This window comes from Pterocles gutturalis, unplaced genomic scaffold (genome assembly GCF_000699245.1).
Source record: "Pterocles gutturalis isolate BGI_N339 unplaced genomic scaffold, ASM69924v1 scaffold1733, whole genome shotgun sequence".
Lineage (NCBI taxonomy): Eukaryota > Metazoa > Chordata > Aves > Pterocliformes > Pteroclidae > Pterocles > Pterocles gutturalis.
The window spans coordinates 65816-78894 of record NW_010120180.1 but is presented as its reverse complement, the minus strand read 5'-3'; the positions used below and the strand labels follow the sequence as shown (position 1 = coordinate 78894).

Genomic DNA, 13079 nt, shown 5'->3' with positions numbered 1-13079 from the left:
TATGGTGTCGTTACTTCTAATATATGCTAGTACAGTTGTGTAGGTGGGTTTTTGATTTTGATTCTCTTTTGAATTGCCATATATTCTATATTACATTTTTGTTATTCAAATGATTGTCTTGTTCTGTGAACACTGCGATATTCTTCTATTGGTGAAGATCCAAAAGTATTATATTAATGAATATTCTGAAATATCTGTACTTCTTTAGATCATTGAAGTTGGATTATGTGAAGTCTTTGAACTGATAAAAGAGACGAGATTTTCTCATCCATCCTTGTGTCTCAGGAGCCTACAAGCCCTACTTAATGTGCTTCAGGGCCAGCAGCCAGAGGGCCTGCAGTCAGAGCCTCCTGAAGTCCTGGGTAATATCTGTTATTATATTTGTATTAATATACATCTGTTATGCTATTGGACAGAAGAAAATGGTTCCTAGCAAGTATTTGTGAGATAGTAACATGCTTGTTCTCAACAGACTTGACTTTGTGCTGAAGTGTAAACACTGTATGGTGTATGTAACCAATACTTTCTCAGAATTAATCTTTTGTAGAACAGGAATGTTGTCAGGGAAAGGTATGTGTGTGTATATATATATACACATATATATATATATGTATATGTATACACATACATAGAAAGGTCATATTTTCTTGCTGTGTAATGCAGAGTTCTGCTGAAATGTAGTAAACCTTACAGCCTTGCAAATTGTGAGTCATTTGTCTTACTGAAGCAATAAAATACTTGGTCTTATTGGAAAGAAGATAGTTGTACTGTGAACTTCTCTTGTGATCTGCTGTTGTAATCAATAGCTTAGCCATTTAATCTTGTAATTTGTATAAAGCTGCTAAATGAAGTGTCAGAATTCTTGCTTTTATTTCTTCTGGCCATATAAAAGTTTCACTGAAAATTCATTTTGCTTTTAATGATGTTGAAAATAGAAGTTGAACTTCTGGTAGCTCTGAGTGTATGATTATGTCCTTTAAGTTAAAATCTTTTACCAGTTTACAGGTCTGCAAGGAAGGCTAGGCTGTAGTATCTGTTGTTTAAAAATAAAAAAAATAAAAATCTTAAGACTTTCTGTGTATGTTTTCCTATGTTATGGTTCAACAATATTCTATTTCTAAAGATGGTAGTAATTTGCTACAGAAAGCTTTTATTTTGTATTGATGCAGAGTATTAGAAAGCTACAAAGAAGGCTTTGTTGTGATTACTGCCTTAGTGATTATTTGTATATACTATAAAAAAATGGAGGTGGATTTCTGTTTGCATCTTGATTGTTAGAGATGTTCAGCTGCTAACCTGCTTGAAAAGAGGCATGCGATCAAAATAATCTTCAATATTTGCTTTGAAATGCTTGTTTCTTAGAAATGGGATATGCTTCAACATGGGTCATGGTCATAAAGTTTAGGCAAGGTTGGTCAAGACCTACACATCATCTCAGTGATGACGTAGACTGAATAGGCCTGGCCCATTTCTTCTTAATGTGTTCCACTGTGACAGAAGGGCTTAGTTTTTCTTGCCCTCTGGCCATGGTGATTATCAAGACACAATGTTTTCTGGCTGAAAAAGAATGAAAAATTTAGGAGTTGTAGGCCTGTTTAAATGAGATGCTTTATTTTCTGTCTGGAAATAGGGCTAAACATAATGGCTGAGGAAAATGTATCATGTATTTTGTAAGTTTAATTTCCCATTGATTGGGATATTGCTTGGTATGATTTTGTGACTTGTCTGTGTAATTGCTGTGTTCTATCTGCAGAATCCCTGTTCCAGCTTCTTCTGGAGATAACTGTCCGTAGCACGGGAATGAATGACAGTGCAGGACAGTCCCTGACAGCACTTTCCTGCGCTTGCCTCTTCAGTTTGGTAGCTGCATGGGGAGAGACGGGAAGAACGTTGCAAGCAATCTCTGCTATCCTCACCAATAATGGCAGCCATGCTTGTCAGACTATTCAGGTCTTGCACTAAAACTTCTCTGTATCTGGGAATTTGTGTAAATGATGTGTACATGAGTTCTGAGAAGATCTATTGTGTAAATTCAGTTAACTTTTTTCCCCTCACTATTTTTGAGATGAGAGTAGGTATTTCTTTGTTTCTCAAGTTGGAGATAGAAGAAACAACATTTAAAAAATAGTAATGTTTTTGACTCGCTCACTATTTGTTTTACTGTTTAGGTGCCAACTATTTTAAACTCTCTTCAGCGGAGTGTGCAGGCAGTTCTGGTGGGCAAAATCCAAATCCAGGACTGGTTCAGTAATGGGATAAAGAAGGCAGCCTTGATGCACAAGTGGCCATTGAAGGAAATATCTGTAGATGAAGATGACCAGTGCCTACTTCAGAGTGATGGTTTTTTCCTCTATCTACTGTGTAAAGATGGACTCTACAAAATTGGCTCTGGATATAGTGGGACAGTGAGGGTAATGTGATTTCTTTTTGTCTGATGAATGATCATTGATATTTTAACTTTTATGATGTCCTGTTTCCATTGAGAATCTTCTGTAGCTTACTAATGATCAATTCTTTCTTTCACAGTTTTTGTCTAAATTTTTCTGATGAGAATTTTACAGCATTTTCTTACAGTTTTCACTTCTTAATATGGTTGAAGATGTTATTTAGATGGAAAATGCTTATGTGTAAAATTGTCACTCTGATATTTGTTAAATTATTGGAGTTTTTTGCTTTTCAGGGCCATATATACAATTCTACATCCCGCATCAAAAACAGAAAGGAAAAAAGGTCTTGGTTAGGCTATGCTCAGGTAGGTGAATACTTAAAACATGTGCCCCATCCCTCATGAGTAAATTAAGTAGACCTTGACTTAGAGTAAACTTTACACAGGTATTGTATAGTTCCTTTGACTTTAGTTATAAAACCATTTTTATGGTACTGATTTTTAAATTGTGGAAGATGAGGAACATCTGATGGTACTGGCATATAGAAAGGAGTAATGAAGATTCTCGTTAATTTGTGTTGTCACTGTATGCCTTTCTCAAAATATGGTTTAAAATGTAATATTGTGAATTGTACAATTGATCAGTGTTTGCTTCTTAAATAATGAAGTTGGTGGATGTAAAAATGTGCTGTTGTGATTAAATAGTGTAAAAAATACAGAAACGCCCCCCCCCAGTCAGATTTCAGAGAACAACGAATTTGCTTCATTTTTTGACTACTGAAAGATTTGTATTGTCTGTTTACTATTGATTGATCTCATTGTCCCAGTGTGAAATTAAGTGTACTCCTTGCCATGCTTTCAAAGTGAAATAGTCATTACAAATACATATTCTCTTATTAGTTATCATATGTATACATACACACAAAATCTGGTTTTGTTTAGTATTAAAACAGATCACCAAAAGTTATGCTGGTACGACACAAATGTGTTCAGATACATTCATTCAGGAGCCTGTTTTATGAGTTTGGAACGGAATAGGATCTATGCAATTTCACTATATAGTGTTATACATTTGCATATCCTGTACATAGCTATAAATATATTTGATGTTCTTCTTTGAGTGCTTGTACAGGTGTATGCACTGTAGTGACTGTACCCAAAGGCACTGCTAGTTGGACCAAGTGTCACTCTGGGGCTATATTTATAGGAAGATGTGTAAATAGCATTTATTACTAAGTATGGGTGCATAAAAGAGGTAACACGTGTCCTCAGTTTCATTTCCCTTTAGGTGCTTAGTTAAGTCCGCTCAAATTCAAGTGACTTTTCTTACTTGGTCATATATGTTATTTTAGACTGAAGCTTTTCTATCTGCGTTAATGTTCTTTACTTATTTTTCCTAGTTTGTTTGGGTTTGTTTTTCCTCGTTTCACACAGATTGATTTATCCAGGAAAATTCAAGTAGTTTAGGTGGAAGGAAAAGGGTTGGTTGGATTCTTCTGTTGTTGTTAGATGGTTGTAATTAAGGTCTCTGACTGCTTTGACAAGTGAAGATATTCTGAGGTTAAGCCTTAGTGACCAATGCATCCATTCTTAGATGTGTCGAATCCTCACCTGAGGCCAATTGTGCTTAAGCAACTGCAAGCCATTGTTGTATCTCCTGCTATGGCACTGCTGTTGTCAGAATTATTACTTAGTCATTATGCACATTGGCCTCTCCAGTCCTGCAGGTGAATACTGCTTTGCTTGGCCTCGGTCATACCCTTGAATGGGTGTGTTAATAAGTGCCCTTAAGCAATCTTCTTCTTTTCCTGTAGCTGCTTTTATAGAAGTGCTTTCTAAGTGTAAATTCTGCAACTGTGTTTCTGCCCTTTGATCAAGAGCTCAGAAAGAATAAATGAATGGAATCTTAGAATCTTGTTAGTGTGGGAGTCAAAGTAGTTAACATTTTTGAAAAAGTTTCTAGTTTTTAATGCACATATTAATATTCATTAATGATCACTCTTCCATATAGAGCAATATATGTATCTCCTTCCTGAAATTCCTGTAAATATTTTGTTGATTTGGAAAGTGGGGATAGGAATGTTGTTTTTTACTGTGGCTGTGGCTTTTAATTGTAATTGTATACACATGTGAAGAATAGAATTACTACCTGTGGCTTCAAAAGCTGTGTACAACATTTAGCACACTGATCTACAGCATGTAGAAAGTGTGAAGGAAGGGGGGGGGTCAAGTTTCAATTTTTTGTTGCAGGATTTTATTAGTGGAAAAAAAGTTAATTATCAAAATGAAGCAAATATGATGTAAAAGACTTCCAAAATTTATAAACAACACCTAAAATAATGATTGCATTTTTTTTACTTTTGACAAGATCCTTTGATGTATTTAAGAATATTTCCATACCAATATATATATTTTCACTCTTACCAGGGTTATTTATTATACAGAGATGCGAATAATCACAGTATGACAGCCATAAGAATAAACCCTGAAACTTTGGAACAAGACGGTACAGTTGCTTTGCCAGGTATGAACCTCCAGATATGAGAAGATGGTTATAGTTTAACTGTTTACATGCTATGTATTTTCAAGTAAGCAGAAGAGAAATGAAGATAGGTTTTTATGGCTTTGGTTTGCTGTGTTAGGCCAGCTGCAGTATTTAATTTAGAGGTCTTGCATCTTACTCCAACTACTGGAAGAATACTGCAACATTTTAGAATGTATGGTTGGTCATCTTAATTTAAAGACTCTAAGAGCTTAATTTCCTTCTTAAAGAATTTTTATTTCTTCCTCGTTTGAACTTTGAGCATTTGGCTCAGATATTACTTTGTTTCTAGTACCTCTTACATGTAGGTAGTTACAAACTATGACCGAAACCTTTTGGTTTTTTAATATAGGTAGAAATGTATCCAAAAAACAAAGGATGCTGATGAACACTGATGGACCATGCTTCTGATGTTTAAATTGGTGGTGGTGTTGTGTTTATTTTTTGGGGGATTTTTTTTGCAGTTTTGGTTTTGTTTGGGTTTTGGGGAGTTTTTTTGTGTTTGGTGTTGAGGTTTTTTGTTTGTTGGGTTTTTTTGCAGAGGAGCCCTGTAACTTGTCTCTCTCTTTAGAAAATGAAGATGTTCCTGGAACATGCTTTAATGGCCTCCTGGTTAAACACGTCTGTTCTTAGCTACTCACATAAACAGTAGAAGGGCACAAGAATATCTTTCAGTTGAACACTGACAGGCTTAATCTGTAGATCAGAAGAAAAATTTTGTGTTGCATCCTGACATAAATAAGAAGGCATTGACTGAAACCTCAGAAAATTCTTCATGCTTTTTGTATTTCAAACACAAACAGTAATTTTTGAAACAAATTGTGAGTGTAGAATCTTGTCTATGCAACTTTCTACAAATCCTTAAAATGTCGATGTCTGTTTAAGCTGCTTGGTCGTTGTGGGGCTGCATGAGAAATTTGAATGAGAGCACATTCAAGGACAAATTTCCTTGTAGGATTTTTTTTCCACTTGCTTCTCCTCAAGGCAGCTTCTTCAATTATATTAAGGCACATCCTTAATTATGTTTGGTAAACAAATCAGTGCTCTTCATGTAAGTCTTGAGAGACGCTTGAGCACATTTAAAGTCTACACCTCTGAGCTGTTAGCTTTCTTTTACAAATCTCGGTGACAAGTGTCATTCTGCAAGACAGTCTTGTGGTTACACTACAAAAAGGCACAAATTAAACAAGAGCATGCCTTCTAAACAAAAATGTATTAATTTTTCAGTGCAAAAGCAAATCTAAAACTGTGGGAATACCCATTCAGTAATCCCTCAAACTATTTCACACAACTGCATTTCATATGGTTGGTGATGGTGTCAAAGTGGGTGTTAGAAGTTCTTCATAACTACTACCTTGTGTATTTCAGCCCTTGAACTTTGCTGTTTTACTTCCTACACTTCTACACATCTCTCTGAGTGTTACACTGTGAGCAGATATGGCCTTGTTCTTTTGGCTAGGACAAATTCAAAGGGGTCCACTTCTGGTTATTTCTGTTTCCCATTAGAAGGAAAGAAATAAAGTTGGTGGGAGGGTATGTGACCTATCTGGAGGAAACCCCGGTAGGTACATATCTTTAAATACTAGTGGCTGCCCCACTGTAGTCTTAGTAATGACTTGGAGCATGTTGTAGTTCCAAAAAACCACATTAGAACTAGAGGGCAGTAATCTTGCTATCAGGTGAACACTGTTATGGTTCCAGCTATTTCTTCCTACTTGGTATGGTATTCGGACATGGCTCTAGATCGAGTTAATCTCTTTCAAATGCCTGGTTTGGTGATAATGCATTTAAATAAGGGATTCATATTTATTCATACAGGGATGCAGAGGAGATTAGGAGTTCTTTAGGAGATGTGATTAAGAGTTGATCCTAGACTGAAGTCATGTGACCTTAGAAAACTCAGTGAACTGTGGAACATTACCTTCTCCTTTCTCAGACAGCAGGATCCACCAGCTTCTTGAAACCATAAACTTCTATTTCAAAGGGTAGTCTTCCTACTCTGATAGATGATCTGGCAAATCTGACAATGTATCTGGAACTACCAGACTGTGTGTCAACGTTCTTGTGTCTGATGCCTTTTCCAGGCTTCATGCACTGTCCTTGAGCTATGGCTCTGTCTTCCCAGTCCCAGTATAAAAGAATCCTGAGTCCCATGGGGTTTCCTAGGTGATTGGACCTGAGTTTACAGAGGAGGTGTTCGTGTTGACTGTTTCTTTAACAGTAATGCTTGGTTTATACCTTAGAGAAAGGTTGCTATGTTCATTTGAAGAAGTTGAAGTTACATGGTATATAGTTTCATTGTTCTTTGAAATTACGCATTAATATCTTAGAGCTCAGGACTATTCAGTCTGAAAAATACTGCTGAGGGTAGCCTAGACGAGCTCAAGAGTTAGCAGGCACAGGATGCGCTCTATAAATACAGAAGCTGATGTTCCTTCTCCAGACAGAATCCTTGGATATCTTCGTCCCCAGAATAATTTCCAAAGTCAGACTGAATAAGACTACATAAGAGCTCCTTGCTACCTGAGACACTATACTATCTGACTTTTTGCAGATATTACATTTGCTTTCCATTTTCTACTCTCATTAATTTGATATTTAATGCTGGACCTGTGTGTTATCTAATCTAGTGCTAATTTATAGGAAGACTTCTGAAGAACATATATTAAGAAAAAAAAGCATCCCTGTTCCAAATTTCCTCTGAACACACCTACCAAACTAGCAATCCCCAAAAATGTTTACTTGGAAGCTTGCTGGTTCTTGAAATGGCTCAAGAAATAGGCCAAGAGGTATAATGTGGACCCACTGGTGTCCAGAATATCCTGTCTCCTTGACTGTTATGTTTATGTGAACATGTAATTTTTAACCATTCAAGGGACCTTAATACTTACCAACTTCCTATAACTTCTCGGAAATGTCATTTAGGTTATTTTTGGAACTTCTCTTCAAGTTATTGACAACCCTTTTGTTTTATCACTAATATCACTTTGGAGCATAGAGAATTAGTAACATGAACTGACTTCGGTTACTGAATCTGATTATTTTTGAGAGAGCAATATTTAAAACTTCAGTGTATCTGCCATTCTCCATCCTGCTTGCTGCTTACCCTCTTTGTGATTTGTACCTGTGTGTGCTTTAAGGGGGAGGTTGTCTACTTTAGGTCTGTTACTTTAAGATGTGAGAATTAGAGAAGACCACCTAATGCATGTTCTGTTCCTGGTAAGATACTGTGTTGGACCGGGCAGTATAGGAGGAAAAATTAAACAGGTTTATGGGTTTGTGAATACTATGGGTGTTTTTTTGTCTTTATGATTTTTAATAAAACACTCCAGATAGCTAGCAAAAAATAACAAACTTGCTGGTTATGTTGGAAGGATGTTATGTGTGCTTCATTTAGCATTAAATTTGCTAGATAAAATGACTGATACTGGTTCTTTGTTCAGGTTATGAAGCAGACATTTAGACTGTAAAGTAGCTGTCCTGTAGTATTTTTGGAAGAGGTCTTTTTTCTGTCTGTTCTGTAATCAATGAAACAAGCACTTTACAAGTCATATAATATCAGTCTCTGTTAGTAGCTACATCAGCAGAGCAGGAAGGGAAGAAGAGATGGCGTAGGGACGTATTTTTAAACTTGTTGAGAAAGTGGTCTTTTTCTTTTTTCCCCTAAAATAGGCAGAATTCTTTCCATACCTTTTTTATTGGAAATGGCTGACTTGTTTTCAATAAATGTGTGATGCATTTGAGTATATGCCTTATAGTTTTCCAAAAACCCTAAATTTTCAGTCAACAGTTTGGTGAAATCTATAAACAATGGGAAAATGAGATGAATAATGAAAAGTTTGATTCTGTTTCATTTATTTATGTAGGCTTTATATGCTGGACTGAGGAAACTTTTCTTTAAAGCTAATGGCTCTTCTTTAAAAAAAAAGTCTTTGGGGAAGGAGAAAGACTGACATTCACAGAAAATTGGAATTTAGTTGTGTTATAGTAGTTTAGAATACCCTTTATAGGTGAATGCTAAATGCTTTTGCAGTTAAATAATGGGGTAACCCCTTGTATTTCATAGAGTGGAAAGTGCTCTGATAACTCTTGAAGGGACAAAGGACTATTATATGCTTTTGGTGAGACAGAAGATCCTGGCGTAAAATAAGATGTTATCAGAAAAGTATGATCTCTTTTTAGACAAACTAGAACTCTCATAGTCTGATTGTAGTGGGAATGAATTAGGCAGAAGCAGAGAACAGTGTATGTATGTTAATATGAACTGATGTAGTGCACTTCATCTTTCTCTCACAGATTGTCATACTGAAGGGCAGAATATCCTTTTCACTGATGGAGAATATATTAATCAAATAGCAGCATCTAGAGATGTAAGTATTACATATGACAGGTAAACTGTTTTTTCTCTGAACAGAATTGTTTTATTTTACAGTATTTACAGCTTCCTTTTTGCCTAATGTTCAGCATTTTCTATGCTAACATGTCTAAGGAAAAAATCCATGTAACTAGAGATAAGGAGAAATTGCCATATTTGTGCATAAAGGAACAGTATTTTGGTATTTACCCACACAATTTTGCTTTGTGATGGATTTTTCAGATTTTTTTCAGATAAGTTTGAAGAAAAACTTTGTAGCTGCTTCTGAGGAAAAAGTCTTATTCATGAAATAATGGCTTTTTAACATGTTATTCTACAAGTTCGCTGTGGGATAAGCTTCTTAAAGCTTAATTATAATTTTTTTTCTAATTTAATTTCCAGTACTTGCTTTAATACTTGTTAAGGAATTTCAGCCAGGTTTAATAGAAGAGGTATGAAAGATAGATTTTTACATGGAAATTGCCTATTGGCTAAAGCCGTGGAAACCCAAATGAGTGCTTCCACTAGGGCTAAAGCAGTTCTAGCTGTTCTATGTTTTGTTTGGCAGACAGTTACTGCATTCTTAGTTCTGGGCTGGTCACTGGTTTTTTGGCAGTGAGAAAGCTGTAACACAGGGACGGGGCAGGGGTGTGGTGAGACGGGGTTGGCAAGAGATGCCAGACAGGCAGCTATAAGAAAACCAGGATTAATCCATTTCCCTGATAACAGAACAAGTGTTTTTTTTTTAACATGGCCAGATGAAGATACTTCATCTGCACTTGTAAACAGAAACCTGTTCGAACTACTCTTTGGAGCAGTCATTCTTAAAATGTGTGCAGGATTCTGGGTTCTGAATTGTGAGAAGTTGAGGGCTTAAAAGATAGTTATAAATAATGATATAAGCAAGATTTCTACAGTGAGATTTAGAGTTAATTATTTCTGTAGCAATTCACTATTTTCATAGTGTTCATAGTGTTTTCATAGAATTCAGTACATGTTTAAAGTCTGTCAGATGCTTATTTTCGGCTCATCCTGTTTGGCACTTTGTTCTTTTCTCCTATGTAATAAATAAATCTTTATCAATGTATCATCTGATAATTTTCTCTGAAATAGTATTATACTGATGCTCTTAGGCCATAAAAAATAAATTATTGCGTTTATTATACAGTATAAAGTAGATTTTTTTTTTTTAATGTGTTGCAGGATGGCTTTGTAGTGCGAATATTTGCAACAAGTACTGAGCCAGTATTGCAACAAGAACTTCAGCTTAAGCTTGCAAGAAAATGCTTACATGCCTGTGGCATCTCATTGTTTGATCTGGAGAAAGACTTGCACATTATCAGTAAGTCCTCTTCTTTGAAGGTTAATAACAAGCCTAGTAATTCAAAAAATAAAACTGAAACACTGCCCTTCCGTTTTTTTTTGCCTTTATTATGTGCAGCTCTATTATAAACAACTGGAGAAGTAGAAGGGTTTTGAAACTGCCTAAGCATTATTTGACTCATAGTAGTCCATACACTCATTTTGAACCAAGTTTTTATCTATAGCACTCTCTGTGGTTTTCCAGTATTTTCCTCTAGTTGTATAATAAATATATAATTGTTTGAAGCTTGAACTTCATAATAGTGCTTGTATAACACATAGTTAAGCTATAGATCTCCTTGCTGTGGGTCGGAATTAACAGAAGTAAAAAGAACTGCTGGCTGGACTAATGGAAAAGAAATGCATTGAAAGATAGTAAATGCGTGCAAACCACTTTTGCATAGGAATTTGAGATGCAAAATTGTTGGTGTCTATGAAGGTACTTTGGCGAAATATCACTTGGCCTTTGCATTGGGTTTTTTTTCCTCTGTTAGCTGTCTGGTTTTGGCACTATCAGAGCAAAAGCATATTGGGCTCCATGGACCTTTTGTGTGACCAAGTGCACTTGCTCTTGTGCTTGTGCTTTTTTCACCTTTGAGTAGCTCTGCCAAAATTAGCCCCATGAGCATTCTTGTGGCAGAAGAGCTTTGTTTCACTTGTAATTGTGTTAGAACCTTTGTTATGACAAACTCTCCCTGGCAGAGTTAAGTCCATAAACTAGTCTGTGAAACCGCCTGCTTAAACTGTCCAGTTAACACAATCTTACTTGTGCAGGTACAGGGTTTGATGAGGAATCAGCTGTCCTTGGTGCTGGAAGAGAGTTTGCACTAATGAGAACTGCTAGTGGAAAGGTACTGAAACCTTCTGTAGTAAACAGCAAATTGCATCCGTGTATTTCTACATCTTTTTAAATTTAATTATTTTTTTTGCACAATTACTTTTTGGCTTTTTTAGTGTGGTAGAATGAATTTACACGACTGTATTTAAATACATTTTCAGAACCCACTTTGAAGGGAAAAAGACAAATGATTATTTGAAAAGAGATGGTGTTGGAACTGTTGGGAAATTTGTGGCTTGAATTCATAGGAATTTCTACAGTCAATCTTACTTAGAGACAGTGGTGGGCTTTGTTGTAGATTTAGGGGAAAAAATTACCTTTTATCTAGAAATGATGTATTAGTGCATTTGCAAAATTTTTTGCGTCATAACTTTCCATAAACAGTCTGACTGTAGTTTATTTAAAACCCAGCCTGATTTTTCTGGTCCTTCAGAGACTTATTGACTTCCCCTATGTGAAGTTTTCAACTGATTACTTTAAACCTATTCTGAATTACTTGATATGGTGGTTGTGATCAGTGATGACTGTTTTTCAGAGGTATTTGCATATTCATGGCAATCAAGAAATAATTTTGCTTACTGTCATGATGACTTTTTTACATTATTTACTGTTTCTGTTTTGGTTTGGGAAACTAATGTTATTTTTCTTGAATAAGCATAGTTCTTTGTTTTCCTGTGTTCAGAATTGTGTTGCTTTATTGGAATGAAGGCCATGCTCTACTGCTATCAAAACAGTGAGATTAGTAAAAATGTTCTCAAACATAACTATTTTTTCCTAATAAAATTTAATAGTATGTAACAAAATTTGATTAAGCAGAATTCTTAAGACACTAGAGGAGACAGATTAATTTCATCTTCAGACTAACGACCTCTTCAATATAAAATTAACATTTTTCCTAGTTTTGATCTCTGAAGTTGTGTGTTTAGGTATGAAATACACTTTATAAGAAAATGGAAGATGCCTTTAGATACCCGCATAGGTTAACAGACTTATAGCGCTGTTGAGTACCATGTTTCTAGAGGAAACTTTTTAGTCCATATCAGTACTTTTGTGTTTGTTCATGTGAGATATTTTATTTTGTGTGACTGTTTATATGCTCAGTGGCCACTGTACATTGACCGAAAATGTTTTAAAAACGTGTTGAAGCATATGAAAATTTATAGTAATTTGATATTTTAAAATGTTTTTATTGTTATAATACCATATTGTTTTTACATAGGCCAGGCATTTCTCTTAAGTGTTTTAAGTGCTTAGTTTCTTCTAAACAGTTCTTTCTTGTGTGTTCAACTCATCTAGCCAGACAATTATATATGAAAACTCACTCTGTGTCACAGTAGAAAGCGCATTTCAAAACAAGCAGAATATAATCAGAATGTTTGCCCCCACTAAGTTCAAATTCATGAGTTTAGAATAGAGATATTGAAATGGTGTAAACAGTGTCAGGAAAAGTTCTGTATGGTTTGAAATGACAGGATTTAAAAACAGTTCAACTTTTAAAATTATGCAAGTTTAAAGTGGTGTGTCATAACTGAAAATTATGAACTGTTTTCTCCTAGATTTATTACACTGGCAAATATCAGAGCCTTGGAATCAAACA

At 35.4% G+C, this 13079-nt stretch overlaps 1 protein-coding gene across 1 annotated transcript in view; it reads left to right on the top strand.

Annotated features, from left to right (window-relative positions):
• Window positions 1-13079, top strand: part of LOC104464149 (E3 ubiquitin-protein ligase MYCBP2-like) — a gene marked incomplete at both ends in the record, with an annotated part of 81040 nt that overhangs the window by 4879 nt on the left and 63082 nt on the right. The window contains 9 exon segments of the mRNA XM_010076784.1: window positions 209-362; window positions 1754-1950; window positions 2169-2411; window positions 2681-2752; window positions 4814-4910; window positions 9225-9298; window positions 10486-10624; window positions 11419-11495; window positions 13039-13079. The exon segment at window positions 13039-13079 is cut by the window's right edge and continues 16 nt beyond it. Of these exon segments, the coding sequence (XP_010075086.1) occupies window positions 209-362; window positions 1754-1950; window positions 2169-2411; window positions 2681-2752; window positions 4814-4910; window positions 9225-9298; window positions 10486-10624; window positions 11419-11495; window positions 13039-13079 (1094 nt within the window).